This window comes from Cryptomeria japonica, chromosome 2, assembly GCF_030272615.1.
Source record: "Cryptomeria japonica chromosome 2, Sugi_1.0, whole genome shotgun sequence".
NCBI lineage: Eukaryota > Viridiplantae > Streptophyta > Pinopsida > Cupressales > Cupressaceae > Cryptomeria > Cryptomeria japonica.
Genome location: NC_081406.1, coordinates 199,591,059 through 199,605,730, shown reverse-complemented (window position 1 = coordinate 199,605,730; position 14,672 = coordinate 199,591,059). Strand labels below are relative to the sequence as shown.

Below are 14,672 nucleotides of genomic sequence, written 5' to 3'. Positions count from 1 at the left end.
TTCTGATCATTGTGTATATTGTAAGAGATTGGATAATGGCAGTTATATTATCCTGTTGCTCTATGTTGATGATATGCTTGTTGCTGGGTCTAACATGCAACACATAAATGATCTTAAACAGAAATTAGCCAGGTCATTTGCTATGAAGGATTTGGGTGCAGCTAAGCAAATTTTGGGTATGAGGGTTACATGGGACAGGAAAAATAGAACCTTAAATTTGTCCCAAAGTGAGTATATAAAGAAGGTGTTGAAAAGATTTAACATGCAGGATGCAAAAGCAGTTAGTACACCTTTGGCTAGTCATTTCAAATTGACTAAGGAGATGTGCCCAAAGGCATAGGAAGATGTAAATAAAATGTCTAACATCCTGTATTCATTAGTTGTTGGCAGTCTAATGTATGCAATGGTATGCACAAGGCCAGATATTGCACATGCAATGGGAGTTGTGAGCAGGTTTATGAGTAATCTAGGTATGGAACATTGGAATGCTGTGAAATGGATTCTTCGGTATTTGAAAGGAACTGCTATGAAGGCATTACGTTTCAAAGGATCTAATGCTTCTCTGAGAGGATTTGTTGACTTTGATCTGGCAGGCGATATTGATTCATAGAGGAGTACTACAGGGTATGTTTTTACTATAGGGGGAACTGCAATCAGCTGGATTTCTAGGCTGCAAAAGGTTGTTGCACTTTCAACCACTGAAGCTGAGTATGTTGCTGCTACAGAAGCCAACAAGGAGATGATTTGGTTACAATGTTTTCTGGAGGAATTGGGTCAAACATAGGAGGATCGCACATTGTATACTGATAGCCAGAGTGCCATTCATGTTGCGAAGAACTCTGCTTTTCATTTAAGGACAAAGCACATTCAGCTCAGGTACCACTTCATCCTAACTATTTTGGAGGAGGGTCAGTTACAGCTTGAGAATTTTCACAGAAGTGAGAATCTTGCCGATATGTTCACGAAGGCAGTTCCACAGGAGAAGCTGATTTCTTCATCAATTTCTAGTCTTGATTGATAATTGTTGATTTTATACCAGTCAAGTCCTAGTGATTTATCTAGCGGATGTTGCATGTACAATGGTGTTGTGTAGTATCAATCTCCAAGTGGAAGATTGTTGAAATGTGGCGACTGATCAGCAAAGTACTGTACACTTAGCACGTATCCTTGCCATTTTTTTTGTTGATGAAAACCAACATTGTAATAAAACCCTAAAAAGGCCGACTTTGTTTGTTGCCCTAAAAACTCATGTTATAAGTGGCTGGGATGCTTAAGGCATGGGAAGGTTGATGTACTATTTTTGCTAGATAATAAGAAAGATTGGACGACTGTGTATGGTGGACGTAACCCATTCTGGGTGAACCACGTTAAATCTCTGTGTTATCTGTGTCCTATTTTATTTCTTTATCTTTTGTATTTAAATTTGCATATAATTGTTAGTTTATATTTCCTTTGGATCTGCTTGAAACCCTAACACATGGTACTCTAGGGGTAACAAAGAGAGACAAAACTAGAATTGTGCAAACTTCAAAGGAGTCAATGAAGGATGAAAATTAGGGTACCAAACTTAGGTAGAGAGCCCAAAATCATGCAGAAACCAAGACTTAGTCCTATGGATTGAACCTCTATCAGATTTAATTTGAAAAATGACAATAAAAAGGGCCCCCCCTCTATCAATAAAGAAAACTTGGAGAACCCCATGCCAAGATGTAGAAATCCATGGATAAAGCTTGTTAATATGAGGTGAGTAATTCCAAGTCTTGACTATTAAGGTTCTATTACAAAGCCCTAACACCTGCATGGCAAGATAATCATCAAAGAAGCTCACCCTAACCAATGAATCTTCATTATTTCTACCAAAATTGGGAAAGACTGGAATGGCTTCCACTTCCAGAGGTTTCACAATCTCGTTTTGAACCAATTTCTTCAAAACCACTTTCTTTTTATTTTGATGTATATATTTGTCCCCTCAGGAATGATTTCTACCTTTATTCCCACAAAAAGGAACAACCCTACAATTATTATGAAGCTATAATGTCTTAGCAGATGATGAGTTCTTTTGACAAAGCATTTGATTGAAGGGGACTCCACAAAGAGGAATATTATTTGGAGTTGATACCAAACCTAACACATGAAGTAGAATGTTATTTGGAAACAAAACCAAATTTCTTGTTTCGAGAGATGCATATGATCCTATTAGTTGTTTCTTTGCTTCCCATCTAACATCTGGATAATGATGCTCTTTAAGGTGTCATCTAGACCATCAGACATCATGATTATGATGTCTTGCAACTTGTCCTATAGAATGAGGAGGGATTTGTCCATGGTTTCCTTTGAATTTATGAAAACTACCCATTGGTAGTCTCCTAGAAAGTGCAAACCTCATTGAAAACTACCTATAAAATAGCTTACTATAAATGTCTTGAGATTTCTAAGATAGGAGGAAACAATAGAGACATACATAAGCATCCCTTCTAACTCGATCCACCTACTTAAACACAGTTAAAAATCCTATCAACAAGCAGAAGAAAGGCAATCATAAGCATTAGAGATGCATGTAGATGCATGCACATACATGTACTACCACTCAAAATCAATGACACCTACAACAAACTCAGAGCATCAGACTCCCTCACATTGTCAAATAATCTTATATCGTTCCCACATTAAGATTAAAAAAAAAACTTCTTTTGCATAGGCTTACAAAAGGTATCATCTAAGGACTTCTTGCATACATTCTATATTCTTTTTTAGGGTGGGGGATTTGACGTGGTTACAATTAACTTTTAAATAATTCGTATTATAAAGTAAAATATTAAATAAGAACTATCAATAAAAATGATATGAAAATGATTATATTATATTATATTTCTAAAATATTTTATTAATAGAAAGTGAATTTATAAATTTTTGTTGAACATTTCTTTGATTGCAGATGGATTTCCTCTTTGAATTATTGTAATAACATAATTTGTTTTACATGGTACAAATATATCAAGTCAATCTATATATCAATAAATTATTTTTTAAAAACATTATAATATAATAAATTATATTTATAAAAGTAATTATAATATAAATAAATACAAAATAAAGAACAAGAGTCCAACACTACAAATAAATTAATAGTGATAAAGACAGGTTTTACCTAGCAGGCACAATTTGCTGTGAAACAGTCAACACTAGCACTACGAATCTGTCCAAATGATCCAGTAATATTCAAAAAAGGGTGGACTCATTCCTTTCAAAATTACAAAATTGAAATTTTTATTCATTGTGACTTGCCCAGAAATTTCGAGCAACTGCGACTGTGTGACTGGGTATATAAGAGTTGCATCTGGGTATATGTGAAGTGCAAACCAAAACAATGGGCCGAGCTCCCTGCTGTGATAAAATCGGACTAAACAAAGGCCCATGGTCTCCTCAAGAAGATCGAATACTCATTCATTTTATTCGCATGAATGGCCATGGGAACTGGCGTGCAGTCCCTAAACAAGCAGGTTTCAATTCTACACGCTAATTTAATGGCAGGACTCTTTTTCTTTTTGCAGTCTAAAACTGATAAGTATTCTTCTCTGGTAATGACAGGACTCTTAAGATGCGGTAAAAGCTGTCGTCTAAGGTGGGTCAATTACCTCAGACCAGAAATTAAACATGGGAATTTTACTTCTGAAGAGGAAGAGACTATTATTAAGCTTCATCAACTTCTGGGCAACAGGTTTGATCATTGTTCATAATATTTCTTTACTGTTTTGTTTGTTCCACCATATCCTTGGCTGATGTTATTGGATTGTGTTATATAAAATACAGGTGGTCGGCTATTGCTTCACGTCTGCCTGGAAGAACAGATAACGAGATAAAGAATGTGTGGAATACTCGCTTGAAGAAGCGGGTTTCAAGAGTGGGACTCGATCCAGTAACACATCATTCAAAGTCACCTAAGGCGGAGCACAATCTTATCTCGCTTGATTACTCCCACTGTAGTGAGAAAAGTCCATCAATGGAGGAGGGCAATTCAGGTCTAATTCGGGCAAAGGCCATGGTTGATTTTCCCACCAGAGTTTCTAATTCTTCGGACACATTCTATGATTCATACAATCTGTCAAGCGGAATCCTTTCATCTATAAATAGTATAGACAGGGAGTTTGTAAATGGAGATTCAAGTTCAAGTTTAGATTGGTTTGAATCCAGTTGTACAAATTCTTCTGATGAGCCAATTAGATATAATCATGCAACCGAAATAAGCACATATGAAGTAATGTGGGAAGCTCACAATTTCTTGAGCTGCATGGATGATGCAGACAAAGATCCCCATATACTCAATAATATAGAGTTGCAGAGTAATGATGATGATTGCGATGGCTTTGGTTACTGGTTAAATATTTTGAATCAAGCCGGGTCATCATCCACGTTATTGTAGATCTCTCTACGTTATTTATTTATTTCTGTTTCTTTAATAGGAAAGAAAGTCATTCCTAGGAATCCCCATGAAGGGGGAACTGTTCATTTTCGTTTTCGTAAATGTGTAATTGACCAATTCAATCTACACCCAAATCCAACGTAATTAAACAATTGCATGGTCAAGAGTAAGGTCCTATGTTATAATTTAGTTTATTTTGATTAGTCGTCAGCACACGATCCTTTGAAAGTGTTTGTATATTTTTTTAAAAGTTAAGTCTTTTTATGATATTTTTGTTTTCAGTAAGTTTATTACAAAAATATTTGAAGAAAAAGGTTTTCTATCAAAAGTAATCAATGAGAGATGTAATTACACATCAATATATTATTGTTTGTCGAAATCATCTTTTATTAAATATTTTAATAAGCATAAAAATAATATTTGGAATATGACATGTGACTATTAAAAGAAATTGTTCAAAAATGAAGAAAATGCTATTCAACAAATAGAAAATTATTGAACATGTCAATCTATATAAGGCTAAGAAATTTTGAATAGAATTGCTTTTTGACAAAAAATGACATGTTCTTTCTTATTTGTCTTTCAATGATTGTTGCTCCCATTTTATAGTGTTCTTCATTCCAACTTCCATTATTTTAAGTTTAGAGATTATATTTAAACTCTTATCAAGAATAATTATATTGTTATTGTGGATAAAATTTAAAAGTTTGAATATATTACCTTTTTTTGATGTTCATATGTTGTGTAATTACATGAATTGCAGATATGGGTATTTATTTTAGTTGATTAAGAAAAATTGTGGAGGTAAATTTGGAAGAAAACAGAAAAAGAAGGGAATGAATTGTATTGAACCATGTGACATTTATTTTAGTATGCACTAGCTACATAATTTTAGCACCTTTATTTTCATAACCTCTATTTGATATCTAAATTGTAGTAGCTCCAATATTATAGATTCAACATTTACAAAGGATAGCCTATGTTGCTAAGGTTTAAACAACAAACTTAGATAACAAATCACATGACACTACCATATAAGAATGTAACCAAATTCAATGAATTAAAAAAACAAATTCCCCCCTACTCTAATTTTATGAGGATAAGTTCCCCTTCTATAAGATTGTTACAATAATGTTCAATAAAATAAGTAAAATAATTCTCCCCTACTAGTGAATGAATGATGGGAATAAGTGCTCCATTCATAAGTGTTATGCACTTTCTCTTGATTATTTTTTATAAATAATAAATCTTTTATAATTTACAATTTTCTTTCTAATTTATCTCATTTTTGTGTGGATGTTATTGATGCACAACGTGACTATCTATCTTGGAATTTTTAATACATTCATTCATATCAATATTGAATCTAGCATTCATATATACTAACTTCCCAATTTGAAACAACATTGTCGCTACTCTTTGTATATTTTCTATCTTAGACTATATCACATCTATGGTCTCATCTCCTAGGCTAGAACTTATGCACATTCTAATATCTAGTTACAAAATTTAAAATTCTACCTTTTAGGAATAGTAACTCTAAAATATGAGAATTAACTATTGGCATGCATGCAAAATATTTCAACATATGTGTTTAAGGTTATGTATTTAAGGACACCATCCTAAGAAAATTTCATATTGATTTTTAGCATCTCATATTTATAGATACTATCATACACATCATAGGTTAGAAATGCACCATTCTTTATTTATCTATTTTGTTCATGTTACATCAACTAAGATGTATAAATTCATGAAAATATGAAAGTGAATTTCCATTAAGATAGATCATGTTGTGTTCTATTCATGTTGATTACCTAAATATCTTAATAGGTTTTGGTTGAGGTTGCACAACAAAAAAGGTAAAGTGGAGTTCAGTATAGAAAAACAAGGAGGTAGTCAAGTTAATATTGTAGCACAAAAGGATTAGGTCAACAAAGATAAAGAAAATGCAATAATTAGAGCTTCCTAGGTTGAGGGAAAATCATCAAAAGAAATAGGTTTGTTAAAAATAAAAATTTATAAAATATATTTTTTAACTAGATTAATTATTCTCTACTATTAATTTAAAAATTATATTTCTAAACATATTATTATGAGGTATATTTGTTTTTTAAAATATTTCTATTTTTATTTAATATTTATGCTGATACACATATTACAATGGAAGCATGGAGGATTGAAAGTGTCTGTACATAAAATGTAATTTTTTTCAAGGATAAGGATAAGAACAAATATAAAATAAAAATATAATGATATGAAAATGTTATAATAATTATTGTATACACCTAAAAATGGTCTAAAGATAGTTAATTAAATACACAAATATTTGATTAATTCCCCTTCCCAATTAATTGAATTCACAAGCAATTTAATTAATTTCTCTATTCATCTACTAGTAAATAAATCTAAATGATTTATTTATATAGTTCATCTCATATCCCCCTTTGATTAATTAGTTATAAATTAATTAATGTCTCCCCATATTAAGCAATTCTTCTAATCCCTGATTAAGATTAACAAACCCAAGTTTGTTGAGATTAATTACCATTTTCCAAATATTTGAATTTCTAAATTCAAATGAGCACATGGCTCCTAACTTTAACCACCCAACCTAACCATCCCCTAACTTTACCCATTCAATCTAATCTTGGGTCTAACTAACCCTATCCTATCTTGCACATTCTAAACTCCTTATCCTAACCTCCCATGGTGTGGATATTCTCTCCTTGAGACACATGGCACTTTTTCCACATGTCTCCTCCCTTGGACACTTGCCCTCTCATGAGCAAGGCTCCTTGACACTTGTCACCATAGAGATGACAAGTGTCTCTTCCTCCAACCTCTTCTCCAACTTCCTCAATCTTGGCCCTTGATATCTTCGGATCAGATCTGGACCATCGATTCCTGCCACCTCAGTTTTGGCCTTGGAAATCCTATAAATACCCCTCATTTTGGAGCAATAAGGATCCCATCTCATATCAATTTAGGCATTGTTACTATAGGAATTTACATTTCAATTATCTAGTAATTAGCATTTGGATTAATCATAGCATGTTAATCTAGTTTCTTGAATCATGCATTTCATATCATTTTCATAGTCAATCATGATCAAATAGCTACTCAACTCTTGAGTTGTCACTTTGGAGGTCATTGCTCCGCTGAGAGCCCATTAATCCAACACCTTCAAGGTTCTTAAGAATAGAGGAAAATGGGACATTTCAACGAAGGCTTGTGGTTTACAATTTTAATCTAGTTTTCAATTAAGCTTTTCAATTATGTTTATATTGTCTCATTATATGTGTATGCCTCTTATACTAACAACATTTTTAGCTTCACATTAATTGGCGCCCACTGTTGGGGCCTAGCCCCTTTGATCTTTAACAAGTTTTCTTGTAGGAAATTTCATTGATAGGTTGATTAGCTCTTTCAGAGTCCAGATTGGCTCTCTTGGGTTCCTGAATCGCGTTCTTGGTCTCTATTGTGACGTTTTGACACCTCAAATGACGTTTTTAGGAGACTTCTCAACTCAGTTTTTCTACTTTTCTATACTTTAGTACTTTCAGTCTGTACTTTAGCATTTTTGGTATGTAAGGTGGCATTTTTGGCAAATTTGTCAGCATTTTCAGTCTGTTTAACAACATTTCTGGTTTGCAAAACATCATTTTTGGTTTGCAGAATAACGTTTGTGGTGCAGAGCAGTGTTTCTAGTGTGTAGAGTAGCGTTCTTGGCACATATGATGGCGTTCTTGGTCAATTTGATGGCATTTTCAGTTTTTTAGTAATTTTGCAAATATTGTATGTTGCATTCCTCATTTCTCCTTCTGGATTGTCATTTTCCCGAACCTAATTTGCAGATTGTTGGTTTTGTAGGTACTTATTTTGCTGTGAAAGACTGGAGTTATAAACTATTTCACCACCAAAGAATGCAATATAAACTACTAACTTTGTTTGCAGCCATGGGATTTTGCACTTATATTTGTTAAATTAGGCACATAGACTAATTACAATGGAAATGAACAAACATGTCTTATGTGTCTGATGATAGGCGAGTATGCTCTCACCTTTCTTAGGTGATCAGAAAGCTAGACTCATCCTTTTCTTTCAATAGTGCATATCTTTAGCGGGCTTGTCACAGTGGGAAAAAGTAATCACCCCGTGAGAACAACCCAAGTGAGTACAACTGGACTTGAGCATTCCAACTCACTATAATAAATATGTCTCTGATGATTAAAGTCTCAGAGGATGGGATTATTTGAGTTTTCTCTTTGAGATCTCTCATATCGGGCATTTTGTAGGGCCTCACGGTCTCAATCACGTTTACGTGACTACAACTTGTTTCGGTACCTTGTCGGGCTATAGGCCTCAATCATGCTTGCATGACTTCAAGGGGTAATTTCAAATGGAATTCCTGACTAAGAACTATAAAAATAGAAGCTACCTGATTCACCTTCGAAAGGGTGATAATCTTTGTGCAAGAGAGATAGTAACTCTCCCAAGACACTTGCCATATCGTGCCCCCATTAGCATTTGGAGTCGGATAATACGGCATTGAGAATCCATTGCGTGAGACTTAGCAGCCGTATTCTGATTAGCTATTGGGTGTGTACCTAAGTCAGCAAGCAAAGGTTTTCATTCTCAGCCAATCTCCTGAGGATAGATTGATTGATGTGCTTTTTAATTATTTAAAACCTTTGGGACAAAAATACAATCTAATTTCTGTGTTTATAAGTCAAGTCAAGATCTCATCCATTGAAATACAATAAACATTAAAAACTCAAACTTCAAACTATCAAATTCACAAGTTTTGCAGCAAATTTGCTCTTTCAGTCCAAACATTAGCTTTTATAGCTCAAACATTAGCTCTTTCAGTCCAAACAGTCGCACCTTTGGTCCAAACAGTTGCATTTTCAATCCAAATGTCAGCTCTATTGGTGTTAATGTCAAATTTCTCATTATTTCAACATTAACTCTCAAAGGTTGAGCATATTAGAGTTTCTGGTTTGTTTGTTAGAGTTTGTAGTCTAAATAGTAGTGCTTCTGGTCTAAATAACAGTGCTTCTGGTCTAAATAGCAGAGTTCTTGGTCTATAGATAGGAGTTCTTGGTCTGTCTGTTAGATTTCCTGGTTTAAACAACAGAGTTTTGGGTCTGTTTCTTAGTGTTCTTGGTCTAAACAGTAGCTCTTTTGGTCTAAAGGTCAGCTCCCTTAGTTTAATCAACAAATCTTGTAAGTTGCATGTTAAATAACTCATGTTGGAGCATTAGATCTCCCAGTTGGTACTTATTAGGTCTAAACATCCATTTTCTAATTCTGAAATTCATAGAGTTGGGTCAAAATTGTAATCTCCTAAGTTCAAACACTCAATTTGCTAAACCTACATATCATTATTTGAACTTTAAAGTCACTATATTGTAGAATAGAGTTCTTGGTTTGTCAGTCAGCATTGTTGGTCTGTATGTCAGTGTTTCTGGTCAATATAGTAGTGTTTTTGGTAATTCTGTCAGAGTTTTCGGTCCAAACAACAGTGTTTTTAGTCTAAACAACAGAGTTCCTGGTCTAAACAACAACGTTTCTAGTCAATACAATAGAGTTCCTGGTCATTTTGTCAGTGTTTTTGGTAAAATACATCAAAATCAGAAAACAAAAACAACCCATTTCTCAAATAGTCAAACCTAGAGAGTAGGTCATCTTGTTGGGTCATTCAATTAGGTTATCTTCTATCAAAAATAGATTCAAGAACAAGACACACAAAAGTCTCAAGTATTCACCTCAAACAAGTTAAAGATCAAACACCTTAAAGTGCAACAACACATTGTCTTTGATAAACTGATCGTTTAAACATAGTTTCTCATCAGGATCTATCATCCTTTAATCAGGAAACTATAACGCTTGATCAAAATAGCCTCATTCTCTATCATAGGATATATCATTCCTATTGAACTTGGTCATATCAAAAATCACAAAATCTGCACTCCAAAACTAAGATCGAAAAACTTGCAAACAAGCAAATACTTGAAAAGATCATTTCGTGTCTATACATCCACAACTTTCACCTCAACAATTGATCACTTATAACAACACATTTCTCAAGATTTAAATCTCAAAAAACATACAAACCACGTGTATGCCCGTTCTAACCAGGGCTCAGAGATGAAAGATTGTAGAAACAAAAATCGAAACGTTTGAAATAACTAAAGACTATAGAAACATGGAGCACAAAGATGAAATACAAGTTGAAGAGGATATAACAGAACAACATGTCAGAGACATAAAAAAAGATCCTCAATTCAAAAAATTAATGCAAAAAATATTGGAGGGAGAAAAAGAAAAATATTTCCTAATGTTAGCCAAATTTGGTGCTACACTCCCCCAAGATTTTGATGTAAACAAATTGACACAAAAGAAAAGTGAACAATATGAGGACATCTTTGGTCTCAAAATAAATAACACGTCAATTCCTAGCAACACCAGAAACAATGAGGAAACTTACATCCCCAACAGAGATGAAGTAGAAATTTTGAATAACATTCAATCTAATGAGGATACAAGAAGGACCAGAGATGAACCAAGAAGAGATCGAGATCCTCCTAGAATGCAAAATCAGGGTTATGCTAGAACAAATCATGTTGATAATCCTATCATGACTCTCACACAACAACTACAAACACTGCAAACACAAATTCAAGATATGGAAAGAGGAAATGTTAGATGATACTCGCTTCAAGAAATATGTCCTTATCCGTTTGACAAAAACCTCAACATGATACCATTTCCTATAGGTTTCGAGACTCTGTGGTACGAAAAATATGATGAAAGCACTGGCCCTCAAGATCATATAAGAGAATTTTGCACAATGAGCATGGAGTTTGCACATGAAGATACATACTTAATGAGACTATTTCCAAAAAGCTCAACTGGATTAGCTATGGAATGGTTCTCCAAACTTCCACCAGGAATCAAATCATTTTTAGAGTTGGTGGATAACTTTGTATCCCAATATTCCTACAACATACAACATGAAGTCACCATTCTAGACCTGTGTAACACAAAACAAAAAAGCGGAGAACCCTTCATGACATTCTTACAACGATGGAGGTGGTTAGCTTCGAGATATCCTCGTACAGTGCCGGAGTATGAAAAAATGGACATATCTATCGACAACTTAAATGATCAAATGAGTTATTACATAAAAATGCAAGGATATCAAAGTTTTGCAAAAATGATTGATAATGGAATCAGAATGGAGGAAGCCATGATAAAGAAAGGTGAGTTGAAAATATTCAAAGAAGGAGTTCACCCTGCTAACAACACTAACAACAATAATCACAATGATAAACCAAAATTTTGGAATAGAAATCATAAAGTCGTCAATGATGGGATAGTGGATAACAACAATATAAAACCAAAGCAACCGGATTTTAATTTATCCAATCACTCAGCAATAGCTCAACAAAACAACAATCACCAAAAAGCAACTATCAAAAACTTCTTTCAAAGACAATTTACAAACATTGGTGAACCCCTTGGGTCGGCATTAAAAACACTCATCGCAAACAAATTGATTACGTTACTAGAAGAAAGAAACTTTGAACCCAAGGTAGAACCTGTCTGGTGGAATGACAACCATTATTGTGATTTCCATCGAAACAAAGAACACCAAACAGATGCTTGTCAATGATTAAAACATGTCATCCAAGATTTGATTGATAATGGATTAATAACTGTGGATGGACATACAACAAATGAATCTCACATAGCTTTCAAAACTCCACTTCCTAATTATGAGAAGGATGAATCATCAATAGGGAAAAATGGTAAAGGTAAAGCAAGGTAAACTATGCTCATGCATATGACAATGTGGTAAATGTAATCGTGGTTAGAAAGCAACAACATCAAGAACCTGCTCATGTTATCACATGAAGAAAAGCCAAAGTGGTTTTGCTGGGTCCTACAACAAACAAGTCATCCACTACCAAACAATACAATCTAGTGGATCAATTACAGAAAACACCGACACAAATATCCATCTTAGAACTATTAAAGCTTTCACCTGCACACAAAGAAATTCTTGAACGAGCATTAGTAGACACCACAGTGTCCAAAGATCTTGATATTGATCAATTCCAAACCATAGTGGGACACCTCACAACTCCTCACTGCTTATCATTTACCGAAGAAGATGACATGTCCTTGCAACATCCCCACAATGCTCCTTTGCATATTGAAGTCCTCATTCACAAAATGCAAGTTAAACGTGTTCTAATAGATGGTGGAGCTGGCCTAAATATTTGTTCATTGAGACTTGTTCGTGCCTTAGGATATTCCGAAGATGCACTTGATCCCCGCAAAAAGATCACCATAAAAGCCTATGACAAAGAAGAACGTTCCTCCAAGGGAATTGTGATACTACCCATCAGAGTGGGTCCTTTACAAAAAACACAGGATGCCAAGTTTTGGACTTGGACTTATCATATAATATACTCCTGGGGAGACCATGGATACATGACTTGCAAGCTGTCCCATCAACCTATCATCAGTGTGTCAAATTTCCCTATGATGGACAAGAAATCACAATATCTGCGGATTCAAATCCATTCCAATATGGCAGCAATCTAAAAATGGCTCAAGAAGTCATTATTCCTCATAACAGGGAGGCGTCGTCTTCAAACACACAATCCAAAGAACAATCCTTTGCCTCTATTTTATCAAGTATGGAAAAACAAATGTAGTTAAGAGATCAAGGAAATGAAGAATACTCAATATCACAATTACCACTCTCTCCTAAGTCCTTTGGAAAACCATCAAACTCTAAACAACAACCAATTGTGAAACATCTTCTGATATTTGATGGAGCATTCATTAATGTTGGAACCTTTTCAGAGGAGACATAAGACAAAGATGTGCTACAATGGCTATACAAAGATGAAGAAATTCAACAAAAGGTCAACAATGTCAGAATACCTACAAAAAAATATGGAAAAGGATTCAGCATTCTTCAAAAGATGGGATACACTAGAACAGGTCCTATAGGAAAAGGAAAATAAGGTATCTCAAAACCTATCCAACCTCATAATCAGCAAGCTACAGACAAAGAAGGCTTAGGGTATGGACAAGTTACTCTACCAGAAGACACATTTTCTAACCAACAAAAAGAAGAATATGAAAACAAACAAGAAAAACTTGCAATTGAAAGGGAAGAAGCATCTGCAAAGCAACGAGCACAACCAAACATGAAATGGAAAAAGAAACAATCCTCAAATCAACAATAGTAACAAACCAATAATACCTCCCAACCAACATTAACTCTCAATCAAAACAAGCATGAACCTAGTACTAATCAAGGAGAGTTGATAGTAAAGTTGATAGAACTCAATCTCAGTCCAGAAGAAGTTGAATATAAAAGAAGGAAAGATATACCAAGACAAACAGAAGAAACACATCAAAAGCTATATGAACAAATTTGTAGATTGCAAGCTGGAAGTGAGATAGATTCTGATGAATGGGAATGGGATTCCTATCATTCTGAAGAATCAGCTGAAGAAAATTACTTTAAAGAAGATGTAGGAGTCGATGTAGTTCACACGTATGCAGGAAAAATGTTAGGAACTAGTTCACTTGAATTAGAATCACATTCAGTTGACTTGGACTTAATTGAGGATGATCAAGAACTTCTTGGGTGAGGTCATTCTGATGAGGGTACCGTTCTAGACATTGACATACATATCTAAAACTTTGATAACTCAATCATGACCCTAAATACTCTCGAAACATCTCAACCTAATGATCCCTTACCTCTAATCCACCCCGAACTTATTGAATGGGAAAATGAAAGACATACTGCCATTGATACCTTTCCAAATGACTATGCCATATTCGTATATCTTAATGCAATCAAATCTACAACAACTTCCACCAAGAGTTTCAGCAACGCATCTTCCAGTCAAGTGGGTGCCAAATCTCCTAGTCGCAAAAGCGAAAATAAAGAAAACAATATCAGGTCTAATGTTGAAAACCATTTCTTGGCAACATTAGATCAGGAAAAAGTAAAAAGAAAGGATGCATCTAACGGTGAAAACCTCCTTGAGGTGCCGGAAGATGGGAGATTTGACACTTTACCTGAGTAATATCAAGAAAGGTCATCAATTTTGATTGAACCAACAAAATCAGTTAATATTGGGACATCAGAGTAACCAAAGATCATACATCTAGCAACTTCTCTATCAGAAAAAGAAAGGAAAGAATATATGGA

At 34.4% G+C, this 14,672-nt stretch overlaps 1 protein-coding gene across 1 annotated transcript; it reads left to right on the top strand.

The window, feature by feature from the left end:
- Positions 1 to 3,367: 3,367 nt before the first annotated feature.
- Positions 3,368 to 10,082, top strand: LOC131046301 (transcription factor MYB17-like; the record flags this gene model as incomplete). The annotated part of the gene is made up of 4 exons (XM_059216904.1): positions 3,368 to 3,500; positions 3,589 to 3,718; positions 3,811 to 3,926; positions 10,072 to 10,082. Coding segments are annotated over exons 1-4 (390 nt in total), but the record flags the coding sequence as incomplete, so codon positions are not given.
- Between the last annotated feature and the right edge of the window lie 4,590 nt (positions 10,083 to 14,672).